Here is a 23,233-nt window from a genome sequence, read left to right on the forward strand (position 1 = left end):
TTCCATTGGATCTCCGTAATGGTGCAAAATAATTTTATGAATAACCGATAATAAACTCTGCACTGTGTATTAGTCCCAAATGTTTACAAATTACACCAAAAGGAGTACCAACTTTGTGCTCGGGCATGTCTAATAAAGGTGTTTTTCATTAAATATAATGTACAGCATGCAAAATTCTTCGTCTGCTCCGCCATGCTTGTTATCCCGAAATCTCGTAGGTGGATCTAATGAAAAAGCTAAACATTGACAATCAGCGCGAAAATGTAGTTACTTGAACCACTTCGACAAAGAAAGGAAAATCATATTGTTGCAGAAAGAATTTACACTGCTGTTCGGTTTTTAACTTGATATTAAATTCAAACCTTTTCAATACCGACGAAATTGCTTTCGCCTCCATACTTGTCCATTGATGTAAATACTACTTTATATGACATATGCAAATGACTTGACAATCGGAAGTTGAAACTTCAGTACATCAAACATGGCGCACAAATATGAATCGAGAAATTGGAATTAATCGAAATTGTTGAAAACGGTAGAATAGAGCCTCACAAATCTTTAAGTTGCAGGTTGTAAATTTATATATTGACTAAGAAACATAGAATATCATTTTATTTACGTAAAGAGACACATTTTCTTGTTTTTTAATACTCAAGATACTAGTCAATTCTAAAACTTTTAATAGTTGTTTTTGAACATTTACAATACTAGACTTTTTATGAACAGGTAGACTTATAAAATTAATTTAGTTCATCAAGTTTAAGAAAGACAGTCTTGATAAAATAAATTGATGGTTCTATGATCAAGCTTCATTGATGGCCAGTTATTTGAATGGTGATGACACCCAAGATACTCTTCTCTTTACTATCATGCTTGGGAACATCTGAAAATAGACCTCTATTCAGGGGTTATAAATAGTCATTCATACATATTGAATTTAAAGAAAAAGTGTATTTCACATTTATTTCACTTCTATGGGTGGTGCCGCACTATCTAAAATTGCTTCTGTGAGTGGTCCCTCATTACATTTTTATGCTTCTATGGGTGGTTACCCAAATTTTAAAGTGCCTTCCCCGGGTACCTCATATGTTTTAATGGAACAGCCCTAAGACACTTCCTCATTAACAAGATCGTTATACTAACAAAGCAGGACAAACTCCCTGGCTACCTCTAGCTTGACTCAGCGTGACACTAGAACAGTGGGGAGAACACAGGAGAGGCGTGGTTTCACTAAGGCACATTGTAGCGAATCCAACATAAGAATATTCTGGTATACAACTCAACCTGAAGCAGTTATCATATGCCTCTGATGCAGATTAAACTTTTATCAATCCTTATAGATTCACAAATTCTAAAATGAATTACAAATAATTAAAATTATTTGTGATATCATTTGGCTTTTACTATTCAGGTATTATGTACCTGAAATAGCAAACATTATTTGAGTAAAATTTTCAAATTACATGAATCCTTTCAATATACAGTCTTCCAGGTCTAATGCAAATACTGTGAAACTTCATAACATACAAGGTCTTGTACATCTATCTTCACATGAGAAAAAGAACAAATAAATACATACACTTTCAAAATCTTTTTATCTATGCAGGAAAAAGTTGCGTGTTGTTGAAATCAAGTCAATTGTCTAAAAATATGAAGGACGTGTGAAAACAATGCCGTACACTCCGGTTGCTATAGAATCTGAAGCTTAATGGCTGGACTATAAGGTTCTGGATTTGACTTGACTTTCAGTCTCTTGAACTCTCAAGTTTTATCAAGGTCCCTTGAACTTCGAGTTATTGAGAGTCACTTGTATCATCAATATCACAATTCTTTTAAAGCAATCAATTTCACATTTACCTACACTATCAACTTTTTAATAAAACTTGCAAAACAGATCATATACCCATCCATTAAAAATGATTTATCTATTTTAAGAAAGTGAATTCCTAGTGAAGCCCTATCCATATATACACGATGACCAGTGTGGGCCTACAGTGCGTGGTTCTGCTGTTTGTTTCTCTCGTGAGTGCTGAGGAGCCCTCACTCAAAGTTTCACCACCAGAGGTCGCTGTGCAGACAGGGGAAACAGTACAGTTTGAGTGTAACAACCCTGACAACGAGACAATGGAAGTGATGTGGTTGTTTCCAAATGAAACCTCCATAACACAGAGCATGAATTCCCGGTTTCAGGACTCCAACGGGACTCTATCAATCTCTGACATTGTGAATGGGGATGAGGGAGATTACATTTGTACGACTGATTCACGGGACCTGAATGCCACAGGAACATTAAAAGTTTACATCATGCCGTCGTACTTCATGGAGGCCATGATAGTCATGGGAATAAACATCGCATTGGTCTTGGTTTTCATAGCCTGCGGGATACATCAATTCATTCAAAGTAAAAAAGAAAAAACCAACTTAAAGAAAGGAAAACTGGAAAGCTATTGAATGGAGTACCGGCATTCACAACGTCCCATTTTTGTTGACTGCCATGACTTGACATTTTTATTCCTTTGTTGGAATTTTGTTTCATGAATGTGGTTTCTGTACATCAAAATATTGTATAAATGTGTATTTCAATGAGTCATTGTATATAAATGTGTATTTCAATGAGTCATTGTATATAAATGTGTATTTCAATGAGTCATTGTATATAAATGTGTATTTCAATGAGTCATTGTACATAAATGTGTATTTCAATGAGTCATTGTATATAAATGTGTATTTCAATGAGTCATTGTACATAAATGTGTATTTCAATGAGTCATTGTATATAAATGTGTATTTCAATAAGGTATAAAATTCTCAGGAAAAAGGTGTGAACAAAATCCATAATAATTTATAATGCTATGATCCCGCAGTAATTCGAATATATGTTATCATTCTTGAATTGAACAAACTGCATGTCTAGTATTCTTCTGAATATTTCCTGATTTTCACTCTAATATTCTTATCTTAGTCTTTATGATCTATGATATCAAGTGTTACACAGAATCCTCAATGAACACTACTTATCATCATACTTCTTTCACAACAAATGAAATTCATATTTTAACCATTATGGAAAATCAAGCACTTCAATTACAGGTTTAGATTTGTTACTTTCGGAGAAAATCATTTCTGTGCATTTCTAAACTTTATTCACAAGAACATAAACCCTTAATCAGTGTAAACTGTTTGTTCACAAGAACACAAACCCTTAATCAGTCTGAACTGTTTGTTCACTATAGAGCCCTTCGTTAGTCTGAATTGTAGGTATGAACTAGGAATCGTTTCTCTATCATAATTATTGTACTTGTCACAATTCACTTTCTCTTTTGAAAAATTTCATATTTATTCAATACGCAAGTTCCGAGATATCAGCTCTTCTGTGATGGAGGTGTGTTCAGTTTTCTATTGAACGTTGGGGTGGGTACAATATATATATATATAAATAAAAGTATACCAAATAGAAAGAGTTGATATCACAGTCAAAATAATTCAATAAAAAAGCAGGAAAATATACAGTTCCAAAATATATTTAAATCACTAGCGCTTTCTGGATTTTAACATCCATCCTCAGGTGAATACAAATTAATAATCATTGTATATTTCCTGCTTTTTTATTGAATTATATATATATATAATACAATTATGTAAGCATGAATTTTGTTTATATCAGCTGTTGGTATGCATTAGACTGACCATATCAAGAATAATTTGTTTGAATTTGTTATGAAATTTATTATTTATTTTCTATTCTACATGTGTCATACTTTTATCAAAGAGAGATGGTGATTATTGATGTTTGTTTTAGCTATTTCATTATCAAATACTCATAAACTTACTAAAATTGTGTGTCCCTGCAGTTTGGGTGGTTGCATGACGTCTGGTAATGATACTTTAGGCAATTCTTGAATGCAGTGATAATCATTTGTACCCAATGCGTGAATACGAAAACATATTTTGTGTCTCGTCATACGTAATGAGTTCGATGAAGGGAAATAACTATTGGGCAACTCGGAAATTGCATATTTAATCATCATATGTATTGGAATAACATTTACACAAGAAGTAAAGAAACTAGTCAAGTATACTCAATTGGCTTTGTGATATTTTGATATATATTTACTTTACAGGTGCAAAAGCTATCAAAATACTTCAGGTATTATCTGATTGACAAACAAACTTTAGGTTTGACAGAATTCTATAGATTCTTCATGTTGTAGAAGCATTAAAATCACCTATATATGATTTTGAATGATGTATCAATCCTACCACTTCTAAATGTATTGCTAAAACAATCAGAACATATGTCACCAAAGAATGCAGTCCTGATTATATATCCTTACCATTTAACATACTGATACTGTAGACTAGCTGAGACAATCCCATAAACTGAGACAATCTCATAAACTGAGTCTATCTCGGTAGACTAAGACAATCCCATAAACCAAGACAATCTCATAAACTGAGTCTATCTCGGTAGACTGAGACAATCCCATAAACCAAGAAAATCTCATAAAGCAAGACAATCTCATAGACCAAGACAATCTCTTATACTGAGACAATCTCATAGATCAAGACAATCTCTTAAACTGAGACAATCTCTTAAACTGAGACAATCTCATAAACTGAGACAATCTCTTAAACTTAGACAATCTTATAAACTGAGACAATCTCTTAAACTTAGACAATCTCATAAACTGAGACAATCTCTTATACTGAGACAATCTCATAGACCAAGACAATCTCTTAAACTGAGGCAATCTCTTAAACTGAGACAATCTCATAAACTGAGACAATCTCTTAAACTTAGACAATCTCATAAACTGAGACAATCTCTTAAACTTAGACAATCTCTTAAACTTAGACAATCTTATAAACTGAGACAATCTCTTAAACTTAGACAATCTCATAAACTGAGACAATCTCTTAAACTTAGACAACCTTATAAACTGAGACAATCTTAATCTTGGTAGACTTGAGATATTTTCTGACATAGACATGAGCTCCAATATAATATTGTATACCCAGTTTACAGCCTGTAAACACAGCCTACTGTTCAGACTTACTCCCTCACAGCCCAATGAGACTCTAATTCAGCCTGCTGTCTCACTGTAAACACAGCCTACTGTTCAGACTTGATCCCTCACAGCCCAACGAGACTCTAATTCAGCCCGCTGTCTTGCTTAAGATATCATTAAGGTTAGGTAATATGGATAAATCTATGTATTATGCACACCAAATCCAACACAGTGCATAAAAATTTTTTCTTACCTTTCAATTTTGTGATCAGTGATTCTTGCCTTTGTTGACTGAAAATATGATAAAAATGATTAATTTAAAAGTGAATTCAATATAAACTGTAATAAAACCTGCAACCTTCCAGGAAGCTTTATGTTGTCATTCCTAATACGCCCCACAGAGAGAAACTGAACTATCGGTACAATAAAAATAAATCTTATAGTCATTCCTAATACGCCCCACAGAGAGAAACTGAACTATCGGTACAATAAAACTAAATCTTATAGTCAAACTTAACATGCCCCACAGAGAGAAACTAAACAATGATATAAAATAAATCTTATAGTCATTTCTAATACACCCCACAGAGAGAAACTGAACAATGATAAAAAATAAATCTTGTAGTCATTCCTAATACACCCCACAGAGAAAAACTGAACAATGATAAAAAATAAATCTTGTAGTCATTCCTAATACGCCCCTGACAAAGAATACTAATGACACACTATATTTCGATTACCAATATTGCAAGCTCTCTTTTGTTTTGAATTCACAGTGATGAAATTCTTGCAAGGCTTGTTGAACAATACTGTTGAGATAAAGTGAATGAAAATGAGTTTTTTTTAGGAGGATAAGACAACATGCTGAGGATCTGGGTCCTCAAGGCTGCCTATCCTCACTTTGACGACATGAGAATGAAATATACTGATAGTATCAGCCACTTTCCCTTCAACGTCCATCTTCCCTGAGCGGCCAAAAAGTACAAGCCATCTGATAACTTTGATTGGTCAAAATTTTCACAAGTATTAAAAACAGAAAGGTCACCCGAATATGACCCTCCATGGGGTTTCTCCAGATCCCTATGTAGTGATTTACACGAGTGGACCAAAGAATCTGATTTTAATCAGGTTGGATTACTAAGCCCTAGCAATTATCCTGTCCAGTATTCTCAACTACTCTAAGAGCAGTTCACCTCTGCCCTAATGATTAATAAGCATACAAATAGGTTTAAGAGCAGCTCATCTAAGCTTTAATATCTACAAGCTTACTTAGTCTTGATTAGCTTGAAAGCGCTCACCATGAATTTATGAATGAACAACCACATAAAAGACTTTAATATAGCTCACCTTAGCTCGAGCTCTCGTGTTTTCTTGTTGGCATCCTTCACTTCCTGTTCCTGTTTCTCTTTGGTGGCCAGTAACGATTTATTCAATTGTTCGTACTGCGTTTTAAAACTCTGCAACAAACAATCCATGCTTCAATCATACAATATTTTCTGTACATTTTAAAGGCAAAACATTTCCATTTAATCTTACAAGTAGTTACCTCCCTTCAATTTCTAACATGAAAGTCAATGCTGTTAATGAATTTCTGCCAGTACTGAGTTTTACTCATTCGGACTTTAATATCTCTAGACTTGAGATACGATGTACTCATTATAAAGCTACATTGCATGTGCTTATGGCTAACACTGAGAAATCACCCCAAGTCAATCATTGCCGACAACAGTAAGCAACAGTCAACAATTTTACCATGTTAGCCTCCTTAGTTTTTACATTCAGTGTTTAAATAAATAGGCTAAAAAGTCACCTATAATTACACACAATACTCTAACCCTTATCCTGCAGAGATACAGGTTGGATTTCTCAGCACAGCTACAACTACTAAAGTTCAGTGCAAACTAAGAAGTCTAAGAAAGTGCACCATTTCTGTTTTTGCATTTAGCTAGAAACAATCTGTAGAGTTTGATAGAGGAAAAGTTACACTATTGTTTGATATAAATTTTGTTCACATAATCTCTGTTTATTGAATTACACACATACACCCATCCCCATGCGGAATTCTTCAGTCTCCTTATGCTAATTTGTTCCATTTCTAACTCTTGCACAATGTGTGCTTCCCTGAAAACTTGCACAGCATTACTATCACTCTCATCATCAAGAGATTCGTTACTAGAAAACTATCATCTAAAATCTCATCTAACATTCATCAAATTGATGCCATATTGATTTCTGTCTGCCATTTTAGTAACTCTCTTTGTTTTCATACTTGACTCATTTTGCCCCAACTCTACATTGAAACATCACTGATTGGATCAGTATTTTCATAAAATTGAGACCATTGGTCTGTATTAACATTGCTTTCATTCATGAATCTGGAGACATAACAGAAAATAAGTAGGAATGTAGCATCACTTGAGGAAATTCCTCGAAGCGACCTCTTGTGATTGACAGCAGCTGTTCCAGTATTAAAGCCAATACGACTCTGGGTCATGCGGATCAGTGTTAATAATCAGACACATTAAATACCTCTCCTGACACAACTTGGTCTCGCAAACTTTGGATCTCATGAAGTTTTCTTTTCATCTCCTGATCAAGCGCTATTTTCTCCTGCAAGAAAACAAGAAAAACGGTATGTATATTACTAGCTAGGTGTCCAGACATTTACACCCCACCCCCATTTCTTAACAATCTCATTCTTGTACACGTAGTACATTATTTCCTACTAAATCTATGACCTTGCTCAGTGACCTTCACTACACATCAAGAATGGCTGGAGTCTGGATTGGTGCTCTTTCCATGGTGTCCACATTACTGAATAATTCATGTACATACAATTGTACATCTCTAGTGGCACTTATGATAGCTTAATTTATTCCCTGACGTTTTCCGTATTACAGAGTATGATATAAAAGTCCAATTGAAGTCTTTTTTTCTGTTAGATTGAACCTTGTGTCATGTACACTGCCTAGAAAAAATCTTTTCTTCGGCTAGATAGTCAATGCCATGCAAGCTTAACAGCTTATTACCAAATCTTTGCACTGATGTTAATGTGTGGTGGTGGGTGGGGGGTGGGGTTGTTTCATTGGTGTAGGAGGTAGTCAAAGTGCCCAGAGAAAATCCAAGTGTCTGAATGGGTGATGACATACCCCCACACATACAACCAATCCTGATACAAGGATCAAACATTGGTCACAGAGAAGAAATGCAAGTGTTCTAAACTTTTGTGTAAAGTTTGAGATCCTTCATTTTTGTGCCTTAAAGACACAGATCTAACAGAATATTTTTTCAACAGCTTTAATGACATTTATTTTTACATTGTTTCGATGGAGACATGGTTACACCTTCTGTGAGACACGACAAATGTCTAACAGGGATTTCACTCAATAATATGAGACCGTGGCCAGGGACATGAGAAAAGTAGCAACATTTGTTAAATTATTAGATATTTATATAAATTACTAGCTAAAAGCAATAAAACAAAACATTTACAAAGGGAAGTAAGTATCTCTCCATAAAATTGTTTCAATGTCTCATTTCACTCAGGTCATAAACATACAAGTGATTTAAGCATTGCCTTTACATCATCTAAAATTCAGTTTCGATAATATATTGTACTTCACAACTGGAGAGAAAAAAACGCCTTTCAAATTTGGAGAAAATGTGACCCTATTCACATAAGGAATGAGGCCTTACATCAGCTCCAACCTTAGAGAATTGAGAGGTCAGAAGGAGAGAAACATCTACCATAATTCTGTGTAACTAACCTGCTTGAGAGGTTCCATCTGTCGTAATGCCGCCGACAGCTGGGCCTGAAGTGTGTCCGTCTCTCTGTAATAGATTTATACATAGTTATCAGCCTTTTATTGGTCAATGTTTTCATAGTGAATGACTGAATAGAACTGCCAGTATGCCAAGAAAACATACCAGACAAACCCTGTGTCACACTTATTAAACCACTAACGCAAGAATCTGCATCCTTGACGCAGAAAATTCATTAGGGACGCAAGTTTGTCTGATATGGCGAGTCCTGCAGACACGTCTCAGACTCCGAGTAAAAATCATAATTTTACTTAGAAGTCGGATATTGTATATTGATTAAAACTCGTAGTAGTAAAAACTCTAGGTAAAACGTTACACTCTAGTGAACCCAGATATATGTAATACCCCCGAGTTCACAGTGTCCCAATCCCACTTGTTTGTTTAGCTTCAATCAGTTAGGTACATATTAGAATATAATATCCAAAAAAAATAATTAGATAAGATGCAAAGTCAAAAACATTTTGCCGCTGGCAATTATTTATTTTTAATTCTTATTTATAAATTTCTCATTATTATTTTTTTTTTTTACAAATCGAGATCTATATTTAAATATAAATGTTTGCCTTCTGGTAGCCATTTTTATTGAAATCGAAAGTAGCATAGTTTGTAAACTTTGGTAGGTTTACATATCATTGGCAAACAAAACAATTAACTAGTATGGATCTAATTTATCACAATAATAATTTGACTCATCAAATTTTCATGGGATCAAACTGCTTATAGACCATGAGTCCGGGAAATGTCTTCAATAATTTCTAGTGACAACCCTGATGTATTACCATGGCAACACTGACATATCAACACAATAATTCGGTATTACCGTGGTAACACTGGCATACTAAATACAATAATTCTGTATTACCATAGCAACACTGACATACATGTATCAATACAACAATTCTATATTACTGTGGCAACATGCATTGACATCAATACAATAATTCTGTATTACCATGGTGACACATATATTAATACAATAATTCTACATTACTGTGGCGACACCAACGTAACAATACAATAGTTTTTTTTATCACCGTGGTGACACAGATATATATCAGTACGATAATGTTTTATCACTGTGGTGACACAGATATATATCAATACAATAATTCTATATTATTATTTCCTACCTCTGTTGTTGCTGTTGTCTTTTAACAGCCTCCTCCAGTGTCCGAGCTTGCTGATCATAATGTAAGAGAGTCAAGGACAAAAAGCATAAAATGTTAATCAATAACCAATGCTGTGAATCTTTCACTCGGTACATTCAATAAATACTTTCAATACTTCAATCATTACAACATCTCTTCAAAACAGCCTATGCTTTCAATACTTCGCTCTTTGCAACAGTTTAATGCTTGCTTTCAATACTTAAATGGGTGTACATGTATTTCTTTGTATCAGCCTAATGAATCCATGTACTTTCAAGACATTAACAGCTTTCAAAGGGGACTCCGAATGTATACCACTTTACCCCTCCCCAAAAATATCTACAAAATGTTTAGTCTCATAAATTAAGACAGCTGAGGAGTTTGTAAGGATTCTTTGAGGAGTTTGTAAGGATTCTTTGAGGAGTTTGTGAGGAGTTTGTAAGGTGTAAAGATTCTTCGAGGAGTTTGTGAGGAGTTTGTAAGGATTCTTTGAGGAGGTTGTAAGGATTCTTTGAGGAGCTTTGTAAGGATTCTTTGAGGAGCTTGTAAGGAATCTGTGAGGAGCTTGTAAGGAATTTGTGATGAGCTTGTCTCCTATGCTTCCACAACAACTGAGTCCTGGAAACACTAAGGGTCTGAAAGCCATCACAAGAACACCTGCCTTTCTACAACTGTCACTCAGAATCTTGCATCCCTGCCTTTCTACAACTCTCACTACCTAATAATTACATGGATACGTAAACATTGTATGACAATATGGGCATAATGTGATTCAATGAACCAAATACTGCCATTTTGAATGTGTTCCCAAAATTTTGCGCAGAGGTAAGCTTGTACTATACATTAATTTTTTTTTAAAAAGTTAAACTATGCTGCATTATAAACTAATACAGGGTCCTGTTAAAGCCTTTGAAAAGTAGAAAAATTACAACAGGATATCAGATTGGTGACAAGAAAAACTGAAATTAAAGAATAAAAAAAATTCTCAAATAAAACATGTTGAACACTTTGTAAAAGGATATCTTCACACTTTGTCTTGTACTTCTTGATGAGCAAGCTGAAATAAAAAGAAAACGATTCAGAAGCTTGACAAATAAAACACATCTAAATTTTATCTAGTTCTCACCTTCCATCAAAACAACAACTCAAATTTTCATGACTGCATTGATTACATGATATAGAAGAGTATATGTACAAAAAACACAAGATGTTGAGTAAATTGACATTTTGTACACATATTGTTACTAAATTTTGAGATCTATTGTACACTCTGTGTTATCTTATACAAAGATTTCAGTCAGTACCAGGCATGTCAGAATTAGAGATTTTTAAAAAGATCCAATATTCGTTGCAATTAACATTGAATTTCTTTATTTACACTGTTCCATGCAGTTTTCCATGAAGGACGAATCAAAGATGGAATTGGACCCCATTTCTTTATTGGACAAGATTTAATCAAAATACAGTAGAACACAGCCATTATAGAAAAATCCTTGTCCTATATTTTTATCTAAATTTCATTAAACTCAGCAAATTGACTGCAGACACACATTAGCCTTAGGGGCCATGGTTTTAACATATATAAATCAATATTACCTGTACCAAAAAGATTTAGAACTGCATTTTGTAACACTACACACAGATATCACAGAAATAATGTGTCAGGGATCTTCCATTCCATAACTCATATGTAAAAAGGTTATCCTGTTTAATCAACTTCTACATGAAAGATATCCTGTTTAAACAACTCATGTGTAAAGGTTTATCCCATTTAATCAACGACATGTATAAAGGACTATATATGAAAGCAGTCTATTTTTGTTCCAGCAGAAGTCGAAATTTTAAAGTTTTATAGAAAGACTAAATCTTATTTTATTCCATGAAAGAGAACAAATTTTACACAATTTAATTGTCTTCATAACATTAATGGTCATTGGAGTATACATCAAAAGGTAATTTTTCAATTCTTTACACTTCAATTCAGACGATTACTAATTATTGCTTAGTTTACAGATGGTGTTGGATTTTTGTTATTGTTTATCTTTCAAAAAACAGGCCAAACAAAAATGTCTGGTTCTGATAGATATAGCCATTTTATGTCAGAATGTCAATGCCAAATTTTATATGGCAGGAAAACATCATCTGTTTGATGTCATACATGTATTTGCAATATTTGTGAATCATTCAAGGTCAATTTGATCAAATTATGAATTCATACATGTACATGCAACAATTGAGCTGCATCAACATATTTGCACAAACCACATTCTGAATTTTGAAGCAAATATTAACTTGTCAATTTTTTGTGTCTAAAATAGAGCCCCTTCATGTATAATATATCACCTATGTTCACAGTATACACATATTCACAGTATACAAATATGTCATGCCTACTAGGAAAACAGTCAAAATCATTGTCCTGAGCAAGTGGCAATGACCCGGAAAACTGTTGTCAGAGGCTGTAGGCCAAGGACAACGGTTTCCTGGGTCATCATCACTACCGAGGGGCAATAGTTGTGACTGTTTCCCTAATAGATATGAAATAATTGGTTTGTTATCTAATCTGCTAATCGGACAATAGTTTGTTACGTGGGAAACAGTTTGTCTCTGTTTCACCCCAGCTCACTTTGTGTACCTTTCTCTGCTTATTAAAGTTGGAAAACAGATAAAAATATGTAATATCAATTTATATAATAGATTAGGTAATAATGTAGCTAACTGAACTGCTACGTTTGTTATGACTGTGCCACTGAATCGTGTAATTGAACCTTACTCTGTCGATATTATCTTTTTCTTCAGTGTGTTATAACTCCGGGCATGTTCTTCCTGTAGCTTCTCATAATTCTGAAACGTAAACATTATACTTCGTTTAGTGACCATTCACGGGCATTTTACATTTACACACAAGAAATTCCACCAAGAAAGATTCGAGCTATCACATTAAAACCACCAAATTAGGTACTTCAGCTTATAGCTTCTGCAACATGTAAAATGCTCATAAGTAACAGAAACAATATCATGGTTTGCATAGGATTTCAGCCTCCCCTCTTATGCAGCAAGGTTGATATGAAATATCTTGACTGCAGTATCAATTTTATAGAGGTAATTCGTGTCACGTTGAGTGTGTGTTGCACTCATTTAGCATTGCCCTGGATTTGTCATTATTTTCAATCAAAACAACAAAACACCTGTTTATGGTAATGTTTATATTTTCCCTAAAGAGGGATAATCGCCTTTTAGCAAGATCTCACTATAGGGGAAGCCTTCCTGACCTGTTCAAGTTAACACAGCATACCATGTGCCTAATCTCGGCTGAGATTCGGCTTGGCTGAATATTTGGACTGACGCCTTCACCGAATCTCGGAGCAGTCCTTCATAATTCATGTCTGGAAATTTACTTTCAGCTTCGGCCAGTTCTAGCAATGTAAATTCCATAAAATATACTATTACTAAATTTTTCGTTCAAATGATGAGTTTCATGGCGCAATATTTTAACTCCTGAAATTGAAGAGTTCCAATAGTTTGGTTTTTAAATTGGCGATATATAAGACGGTATGTGGAGATACACTGTATCAATAACTAGATAATATAGACTATAGGCACTCTTCAATTTCAGGAGATAAGATATTGTGCCATGGAAGTCATCATTTAAATGGAAAATTTAGTGACTCTTTTCATTTAAGGATTTTTATACCTAAACGGTAAGCAATTGCAAAGTTAATAGAGATAGAAAGTTAGTTTAATAGTCAAATCACTTATTTGAAGCAAACAGTAGTGTCACCCAAGTGAATATTAATTGCTAGAACCGGCCGAAGCTGAAAGTAAATTTCCAGACATGAATTATGAAGGATTGCTCCGAGATTCGGTGAAGACGTCAGTCCAAATATTCAGCCATGTCGAATCTCAGCTGAGATTAACCATTAATCCGAGATTCCTCTGACTCTTAACCCCGCTTTTATTTTGTGACTTCTGCGGGGGAGAGTCAGAGCGGACTCCATATTGAAAAGTGGGAATTCAGCGACACCAGCTGGTGTCGCTGCTTTACCTACCTCTTACAACTTTATTTCGCGGACCCATCTTCCAAGACGCGAGGATTCAGTTATCGGAAGATTATTCTACAAATACATCATGATTAATACGATGCTATCGCCGTTTAAATGATGGAATTTTGTGTTTACATGTGCTGACGTCATGCGCAAAGAAATCAAATGGCGAGGCGGCGACCTAATTCAAGTGATGCTCCATTTGTCAGTGTTAGGGCCGTTTAAACGGCGATAGCATCGTATTAATCATGATCTATTTATAGATTTATCTTCCGTTAACTGAATTCTCACGTCTTGGAAGATAGATCCGCGAAATAAAGTTGTAAGAGGTAGGTAAAGCAGCGACACCAGCTGGTGTCGCTGAATTCCCACTTTTCAATATGGAGTCCGCTCTGACTCTCCCCCGCACATGTCAAATATAAAAGCGGGGGTAAGAGTCAGAGGAATCTCGGATTAATTAACCATGTGCCATATTCCAAATAATAATGGAATGGATAAAATTCTTATATGTTCATGCAATAACATCATGATCATACGAGTATAATAATAGTTGACAATGTTCCCCGGGGCCCGTGAGCTTACCTTTTTGTACACTTTACATTGCTCACACCACAGATTTCCCGACTCTCCATCATCTGTGATCAGCTCGAAGTCCAGGGCCGGTACTGCGTCAGCTTCCGGAGCCGTCAATAAACTGTCCACCATGTCCATCCCTGGGGTGAGGACATAGTACCACGGCGTCAAACTGTCACATCTACCCAAAAAAACAACACATCACACGTGCAAAATACGTTCAAAGTCGTATTAAAATTACAGCATGTTAACATTTCAAGTAAATATGAAACACTGAATTCAAAATGAATGCGTAATGAGTATTGATTTTAGTGTAGATCGATTAATACGGTATAGATTCAAGTGTTTTAATTTAAGAGAAGTAGTTCCAACAGAAAACGGTAGTAAACTTACCAGTATATTACGAGATTTCCCACACCGGAAGTAAAAGTTGCATCAACTATAATGGTTAAAGCCGAAACTGATAGATAAGAATATTTCCGGATTGCTTAACGTTCTTCCGGCTGTACTGTTTCTGAAGGCTACAATATAACTCGGTGCAAGTAGAGAACGTCCGTGTTATATGAACAGTGCAGATGTGCTTAAGTAAAAACAGGATAATTCCGCGGCATTATCTATTTCCTTTAATAAATGAAATGTTGGGAGTCAAAACTTTAATTAAGGTAACTCCATACTCGCAGTTTTATCTGATACAAGTTTAAAATGTGTATTCATTTCCATTCATTAGAGTTAAAACGAACAAATTATCAAATAAAATACATAGGTCATCACACTTTTTAAGATGTGAGATGTACATAAACAGAATCTTAAACAGCGTTATTAAAATTCCATACAAGCTGGTTATGACAATATAGTAGCATTTATAACAATTTCATGAAACTGTGTCCTCACAAAAATATACAAAATGTCTGTAAAAAAATAAAGGAAATATTCGCATAATAGACTTGATAAAGAAATCAATAGAAACAGAGTTATTGCCCTTGGATTCAATATTTTGAAACGTATCGTTGATTATTCATTTATAACTTAGACTTTTGAAACATTTTATTTTAAACAAGATTGTTTACAATGACTATAGAAAAAGACTCCAACAAAACTTATATTCCTATCATGCATAAATCTAAATAAATCATTGACTTTGCAAAATATGATGACATCACAGGAGGGTGGAATACGCCAGTTTCGAGATAAGAGCTCTCCTGTGTAGGAGGTACATTTAGTAGAATTTTGAGGGCCTAATTGGGACAGAGTGAACCTTCTGTCAGTGAGGAAGACGATAAAATATATTAAAAGCGGCTTCTTTTTAAATATGTAAATGTTGGAAACACAAAATACTATTGAAAGAAACGTTTTACTAAAGCAGAAACATAAAAACAATGTCATATTTGAAAGTAATATCCAGGATATGATACCTACGTACAATAAAATTACGTGATATAATATGAATTCCATGTATCTAATTACTCCCTGAATACTTATCACTTACTTAGTTTGTGTATCAGTTGAATTTGTGTGATGAAACAGCATATGAGAGACTTAATGAGTACATTCACTTATGCAGTGATGAATATTCGTCCCACTCCCGCATGTAAACAAGTTGTTTCACGCCTTACTATGTACGAGAGTTCTTCAAAGGGAAATAACTCGAGCGTATCTCGAAACCGGCGTATTACTTTAAGTGGAACCATCTCGTGGATTTCTTAAAAAATAATTTCTAAAAAGTTGTTTTAAAAAGTAAAAAGTTGTTTCTAAATAGCTATTTCTAAAATGTTATTCTTCATTTCTAAAAAGGGTATTTTGAAGTGGTATCCTGCGCCGTATGGTCATTTACTATAAGGGAGGGGGGGGGGGGCAAATCACCTCTCTGAAAGTGCCATAAACTGTCACACACATACAAATTGGTGCGCAAACTTTGACCACGCAACATGAGTACAGGAAAGACTGCTGAACTGGCAGTCAGTAAATTTCTTATCCAATGACACCACTTGTGGGGCATGCGCCTTTCGGATGACGATTGCTACCCACCCCACCCATCCACCCCCACACACACAATTATCCATCAACTCCATTCACTTGTATGGATCTACAGTAAAAAAAATAAATAAATAAATCATGGATCCGCCCTTCTTCATACACATGTGGATATATATGATAAAACAAAACACTTGAAAATGTTTTAAAAGGCGTATCTGAATCAAATAGATGTGTATTTCCTTAAACTCCTACATATGTTTATGGTGATAAATCGAGTATGTAACACAAATGTCACTAGACCTTGAAGTCGATGTGAAGACGTACATCTATTGTGAATGACAGCGTGCTCCCGTAATTAATGCAATTGGAACAGTTCAGCGTAACATGCAGTAACTGACGTTCATTTCTAGAAGTCGTGACACGGTACTGTCTTCTCTGCATATCAATGTACCAACATATTTACATGTACCAATCAAAGATATATAGGAGAGCAATCTCTCTCTCTCTCTCTCTCTCTCTCTCTCTCTCTCTCCTCTCACTTGTCCTGAAGTTTGTTAATGGCAAACTAGAGAAAGCTGTAAGTATTGATCATATGGTTGGACATCAGGAATGAATAAATTGTTACATAGTTCACCTTTAATTATACGTAAATTGTTACATAAATCACCGGTAATTATACGTAAATTGTTACATAGATCCCCTTTAATTATACGTAAATTTTTACATAGTTCACCGGTATTTATACGTATTTCTATTTATTATGCTTTATTTTTTAGACACTTAAAATAACATCTACATAGATGAGCTCACACACAAAATCACACACATGCATACAATATCTTCCATACGAAAATACTTTCTACATAAACTAGTATTTGACAGCTAGACATAATTTTTAGGTATTGGAAATATACATATATACGTAAATTTTTACATACACCATCGGTAATCATACGTAAATTGTTACATAGATCACCGGTAATTTTACGTAAATTGTTACATAGTTTACCGGTAATTATACGTAAATTGTTACATAGTTAACCGGTAATTGTATGTAAATCGTTACATAGTTCACCAATAATTATACGTAATTTTTTGTATAGATCACCGGTAATTATACGTAAATTGTTACAGAAGTCATCGGTAATTATACGTAAATTGTTACAGAAGTCACCGGTAATTATACGTAAATTGTTATATAGATCATCGGTAATTGTACGTAAATTTTTAAATAGTTCACCGGTAATTATATGTAAATTGTTACATAGTTCTCCGGTAATTGTATGTAAATTGTTACATACACGGTAGTTCACTGGTAATTATAGGTAAATTGTTGCATAGATCACCGGTAATTTTGCTTAAATTGTTACAGAAATCACCGGTAATTATGCTTAAATTGTTACAGAAATAACCGGTAATTATACGTAAATTGTTACATACCTGTAGATCACCGGTAATTATACGTAAATTTTCACATAGATCACCCGTAATTATACGTAAATTGTTAGAGAAATCACCGGTAATTATACGTAAATTGTTAAATAGATTACCGGTAATTTTACGTAAATTGTTACATAGATCACCGGTAATTATATGTAAATTTTCACATAGATCACCGGTAATTATACGTAAATTATTACAGAAATCACCGGTAATTATACGTAAATTGCAAATGAAAGAAGGATATCAAACAAGACGTCCCAGTATACATTCTTCTTCCATGATTTACTTAGCAAACACATTTAATAACTAAATTTTTATAAAACATATATTCCCCACCTAAGGCTGAGTCAATGATGCACGGTATAGGCACAGGCACTTGACGTTTTAAATATCTATAATAAAAAAAATTGTCTTCCTGTAAACATAATTATGTTTACAGGAAGACAATTTTTTTTATTATAGATATTTAAAACCTCAAGTGCCTGTGGGTATAGACTTTGCAACGTTCTAAACAATTGTTTTTTCAGTTCAGGTTTGATTTAAACATTTTGGATACTTTGGGGACAAGAAAAATGTCTTTTAGAGTTGAACTACATCATTTCGCTGTTAAACACAGATTAATATGCATGTAGATGAATTTTCTACATTTAGTAAATAAGTAAGTAATTTTAATTTAAAGTCGGAACTATTTACAATAAACAAGAAACATGAGCTAAAAATCTTTCTATCCGACCATATAGCATAAAACACAAGGCACAAATGGTATACATTCATAAAACAGACACATTTTTAAAACAAAAACCACACACATATAATATATATATATATATTGGTACCACACACCACGCATACATACATGTATATATATATATTGGTACCACGCATCACCCATACATACATGTATATATACACATTGTCGCAAACCACGCCCATTGTCTCCGTGTACACTACCGGACTCAGTTACCTTGGCTAGCGATGATGACATACACAGGAACTATATGATCACACACACTAGAAGCAGGTGAAAAGCACGGTACTGATACAGTTGGGAAACATAAAACATGCATGGATATACAGGACTATATATATATGATTTATTTCCAAATTAGCGTCCTCTTCGGCTTACGGCATACATGATTGTTAATATTTCAATGTGCAATGATTATAAAATTGATAATAAAAAGAAGAATGAAAAAGCAGAATATGCACTATTAGTATGTGCTCAAATATTGTTCATTACATGAGACATTTTGAACATGATAGTACTTAATGTATTACATGTAAGTACCACTGTGTATCCTAATGCAAAACAGTCAGAAATATACACAGAGAAAAGAAAATATATACATGTACATAACAACACTACATGTACATAACAATACTACATGTAATAATAGTAAAGGTAGTATAGGATTAATACTCCATTGTAATGCAAAAGATACCACGGGACGGTGCATTGGTACTAGATCAACATGTCATGTTTATAATGAGTGCATATGTGCAAACATGGTTTCATATGGTTCATGGATAATACACGGTAATACTAGTAGTATGAGCTTAGACAATGTACATAACACGAGACATTACTTGATGTAATATATGTATAAGTACCACCGTGTATCCTATAATGCAAAACAGTCAGAAATGCACAAGGGAAAAATAATAACAATATATGCAATCAGACATAACAATAGTAAAAGGCACGTTGTATAAGTATATACATGTATGATTGTGAATTATGTAAACTAAATCGTGTAGAAGATGAATTTCATTTCCTCAGTGATTGTCCATTCTATGTTGATGAGAGAATTTTTTTTTTTTAATTTTCTTGGTGTAATTCTTTTGCACATTAATTATTTTATTTATGGAGAGCAGCTAACTGTACTTGTTTACATTTGTTTTGATTATATCCATACAGTATGTTAAAAACAATGACTATAGATACTGCAGATGTTTGAGAATCAGAAATCTATTATATCAAATTAATGATTCAGTTTTAGCAGCATTATACATGTCAATATTTGTAGCAGTTCGTTGAAGCTGGCCACGACTCTAAACGAGTGAAAAATTCTTTAATGGAACATGTCTAACACCATTTATGCTAGGGTTAGATTTAACTTGCAGTATTATATTCAATAACTCATATGATAGCTTAATATATAAAGTATTTTAATTTCGGCTAAATATGAATATGCATATATGTACACCTAAAATCTGACTTTATTCATTATTTCGATTAATGATGAACGAATGGACTTTGAAATAAATAGATATTCATGTATACTGCACATACATTCCACGGAAAATCTTGCTAGTAACCAAGTGAGGCCGTTTTGCGTGGCGGGTAAGTTTTTGGTCCGTTTATGAATGATTACACATCTTCTGCCTTTTCTGTACATGATAATTCATTTACTGCCCTCGTCTACCTGTCACTCAGGTGATAATTTCGCCGACCCCAGACGCCGATCCTTCTGTGACCCCTTGACCTTTCGTTCTAACAAGGGGAGCCAACTCTTAATTGACTAAATTTGTCATATGTCAAGATAAGTGATTTATATTCATCATTTCGCTATTAGCCATGTGCTATTTCATCAATGTGTGCAATTTCTGTCAAACCACTGTTTTTAAAAAAATATATGATAATTTTAAGTATATTTCATGATGCATCAATTTGGTATGTGAGCTTAGGAGAGCTTATCAGTCACCGACTTGTTGATTGTTGATAGTTGACGAGAGAACTACAAAAGTAGCTGCTTCACTGTTATTTTTTTAATGATCTGGAAACATTCGATAGCAGGAGTATTCCGGAAGGCCGTGTTGATGTGAAGGCGAGTGATCCCGATCCTTGACTCACGTATCCTCAGGATTGTGATTATCCCTAATACCAATCTGGTGAGTACGGTGTTTTATGTCTCTTTTCTGGACACCAGACAAAGATTTGGCGCCTTTTAAAAACTGAATAATATACCCTTAAACGTCACCGTAAAGTACCCATTTAATTCTCCTAAGTCCGAGTTTTATGTAACGTGGAAGTAGAGGATTAAATGCCATGCGATACCCGTAATCGGTGCTAAAACATTGTCCGTAACATTTTTAAAAAAAACGTGTGTCTTTGTTGTGGTTTGAGAACTTCCCTCGGGACTCATGGACTGTTCTTTTGGAGACTCTAAAGTCGTGTTATGTTTCCCCGGTTAACACTGCGCAGACTCAATTAAACAGCGCCTCTAGCGACAATACGACATTTCATCTCTTTGAAATAGCAATATAGCAGTAATAATTACGACGCAAAACAAAGCGACACATAACAATCTAACGCTGTTTCGTCTATTTTTGTTGGGTTTGACGTTAAGTGCTCTATCAAGCTATTTTTGAACGAAACAATAATTCCAGAAAAGCTCTGTAGAAGGATTGAGGTTGAATGTCGTGTTCTTTTATGCTGTATTAGTTGAAACAAAGCCTGTAATTAGCATAATGAATGAACTTTTATTATGATATTTGCATATTTACTTACATTTTCTTGGGGGGTAATCTTATCTGCCCCAAAGGTTCAAAAGCCAAGTTGTGCATATACCAAACAAATGATAATGACAAGGGGAAATTGCATTTGCAGTATTGCATATAGATGATAAAGGATGGAATGTTGTATAATAAGCATTTATTCCAAAACATGATATGAATGTTAACGTTTCAGAGCTAGACCTTTAAATGAACTTGTCTAATAATCGCTGCATAGCTCACCCAGAGAGGGGTAAAATATGGCAAATCAATCGAATGTCATATTTATAGAAACTACTACAATCCAGGCATTACATATATACAGACTACATTATGGTTCTAATTAACCTTGACCTAAGCCAAATGACCTTGGCTAGACACACCATATGACCATGATCAAGCAAACGTTTTGCTATTAAGTACGAGTTTCTATTGTTCCTTCATTACACAGTTGTATACGTGGTCCGGATAGAGAGAACAATGATCATGTGTTGTCTAAATTGGTTAAAAGGGGGAATAACACATCCTCATAATGGCTGTCTTCCTTTTTAAACATGACAAATATTTGAATTGTATATGCTTTTTAATCTAATTGCTTAGGTGCGTAGCTCAGTAGGTTAACGTGTCGACTGCTAATTATATTCTATAGTTCGTGTAATCAAGAATTGTTTCTACTTTCTATTAAACCTACATTTTTAACTAAATAAGGTAGATTTCAAAGTTGGTAATTTCAAATTATTCATGTACATATTCTCTTCTTTTCATCCTTATCAGATTTCGTTGGTGTGTTGTTCTTCCTTAATTCTACCAGCAGTTATAGAAACTGTATATGTGTTGTTGTTTTTTTCCTCTTAATTCTGCCAGCAGTTATAGATAATGTATGTGTGTCATTTCCTCCCTAATTCTACCAACAGTTATAAAAGCTGTTATGTGTTATTTTTCCTTACTTCTACCAGCAGTTATAGATAATGTATGTGTGTCATTTCCTCCCTAATTCTACCAACAGTTTTAGAAACTGCATGCGTGCTATTCTTCCTTAATTCTACCAGAAATTTATTAAAACTGTTTGTGTGTCATTCCTCCTTAATTCTGACAGCAGTTTTAGAAACTGTATGTGTGTCATTCCTCCTTAATTCTACCAGCAGTTATAAAAACTGTTTGTGTGTCATTCCTCCTTAATTCTGACAGCAGTTTTAGAAACTGTATGTGTGCCATTCCTCCTTAATTCTACCAGCAGTTATAAAAACTATTTGTGTGTCATTCATCCTTAATTCTACCAGCATTTATAGAAACTGTATGGAGTGTATTACATGAATTCATACAATAAATTGGCATGACTTCAAAGACGTAGCAGATAACGTCGTCATAGTATAATTATAGGTCATGTAAGACCCAGAAAATGAATTTAAAAAAACCCATAATGAATTCATTAGCTCTGACAAGTACATAATTATTCTAATGAATTCATCCTCAATGATTCTTATTTAAATATCTGTACTGTCCCATCAACTTGATATACGATTGTTTTTATGCCGTTTTAAAAGTATGTATGTAATTATCTTAGAGAATAAATCAACCAGATTGATTGTCCACTTTATATTAATGTTTTGAATTGGTATGACGATTTTCGTCTTGAACAAATAACCCAAAATAGACGACATCTTGATTCTCGAAAGTGGTCCTTGGTGTATGCTGGGGAACATTTGAAATTAGTTTGTTACTTATG

The 23,233-nt window shown here is 34.2% G+C and overlaps 1 protein-coding gene across 1 annotated transcript in view; it reads right to left on the minus strand.

Annotated features, from left to right (window-relative positions):
* LOC125658798 (uncharacterized) overlaps nt 1-15,057 on the minus strand; it is a 55,753-nt gene extending 40,696 nt beyond the window's left edge. The window contains exons 1-9 of the mRNA XM_056148975.1: nt 14,989-15,057; nt 14,605-14,776; nt 12,753-12,823; nt 11,000-11,036; nt 9,962-10,020; nt 8,777-8,840; nt 7,539-7,619; nt 6,357-6,466; nt 5,263-5,300 (exon numbers count right to left, since the gene is read on the minus strand). Of these exons, the coding sequence (XP_056004950.1) occupies nt 5,263-5,300; nt 6,357-6,466; nt 7,539-7,619; nt 8,777-8,840; nt 9,962-10,020; nt 11,000-11,036; nt 12,753-12,823; nt 14,605-14,733 (589 nt within the window). The 5' untranslated portion in view covers nt 14,734-14,776; nt 14,989-15,057. The remainder of the gene's footprint in view (nt 1-5,262; nt 5,301-6,356; nt 6,467-7,538; nt 7,620-8,776; nt 8,841-9,961; nt 10,021-10,999; nt 11,037-12,752; nt 12,824-14,604; nt 14,777-14,988) is intronic.
* Between the last annotated feature and the right edge of the window lie 8,176 nt (nt 15,058-23,233).

This window comes from Ostrea edulis, chromosome 9, assembly GCF_947568905.1.
Source record: "Ostrea edulis chromosome 9, xbOstEdul1.1, whole genome shotgun sequence".
Classification (NCBI taxonomy): Eukaryota; Metazoa; Mollusca; class Bivalvia; order Ostreida; family Ostreidae; genus Ostrea; species Ostrea edulis.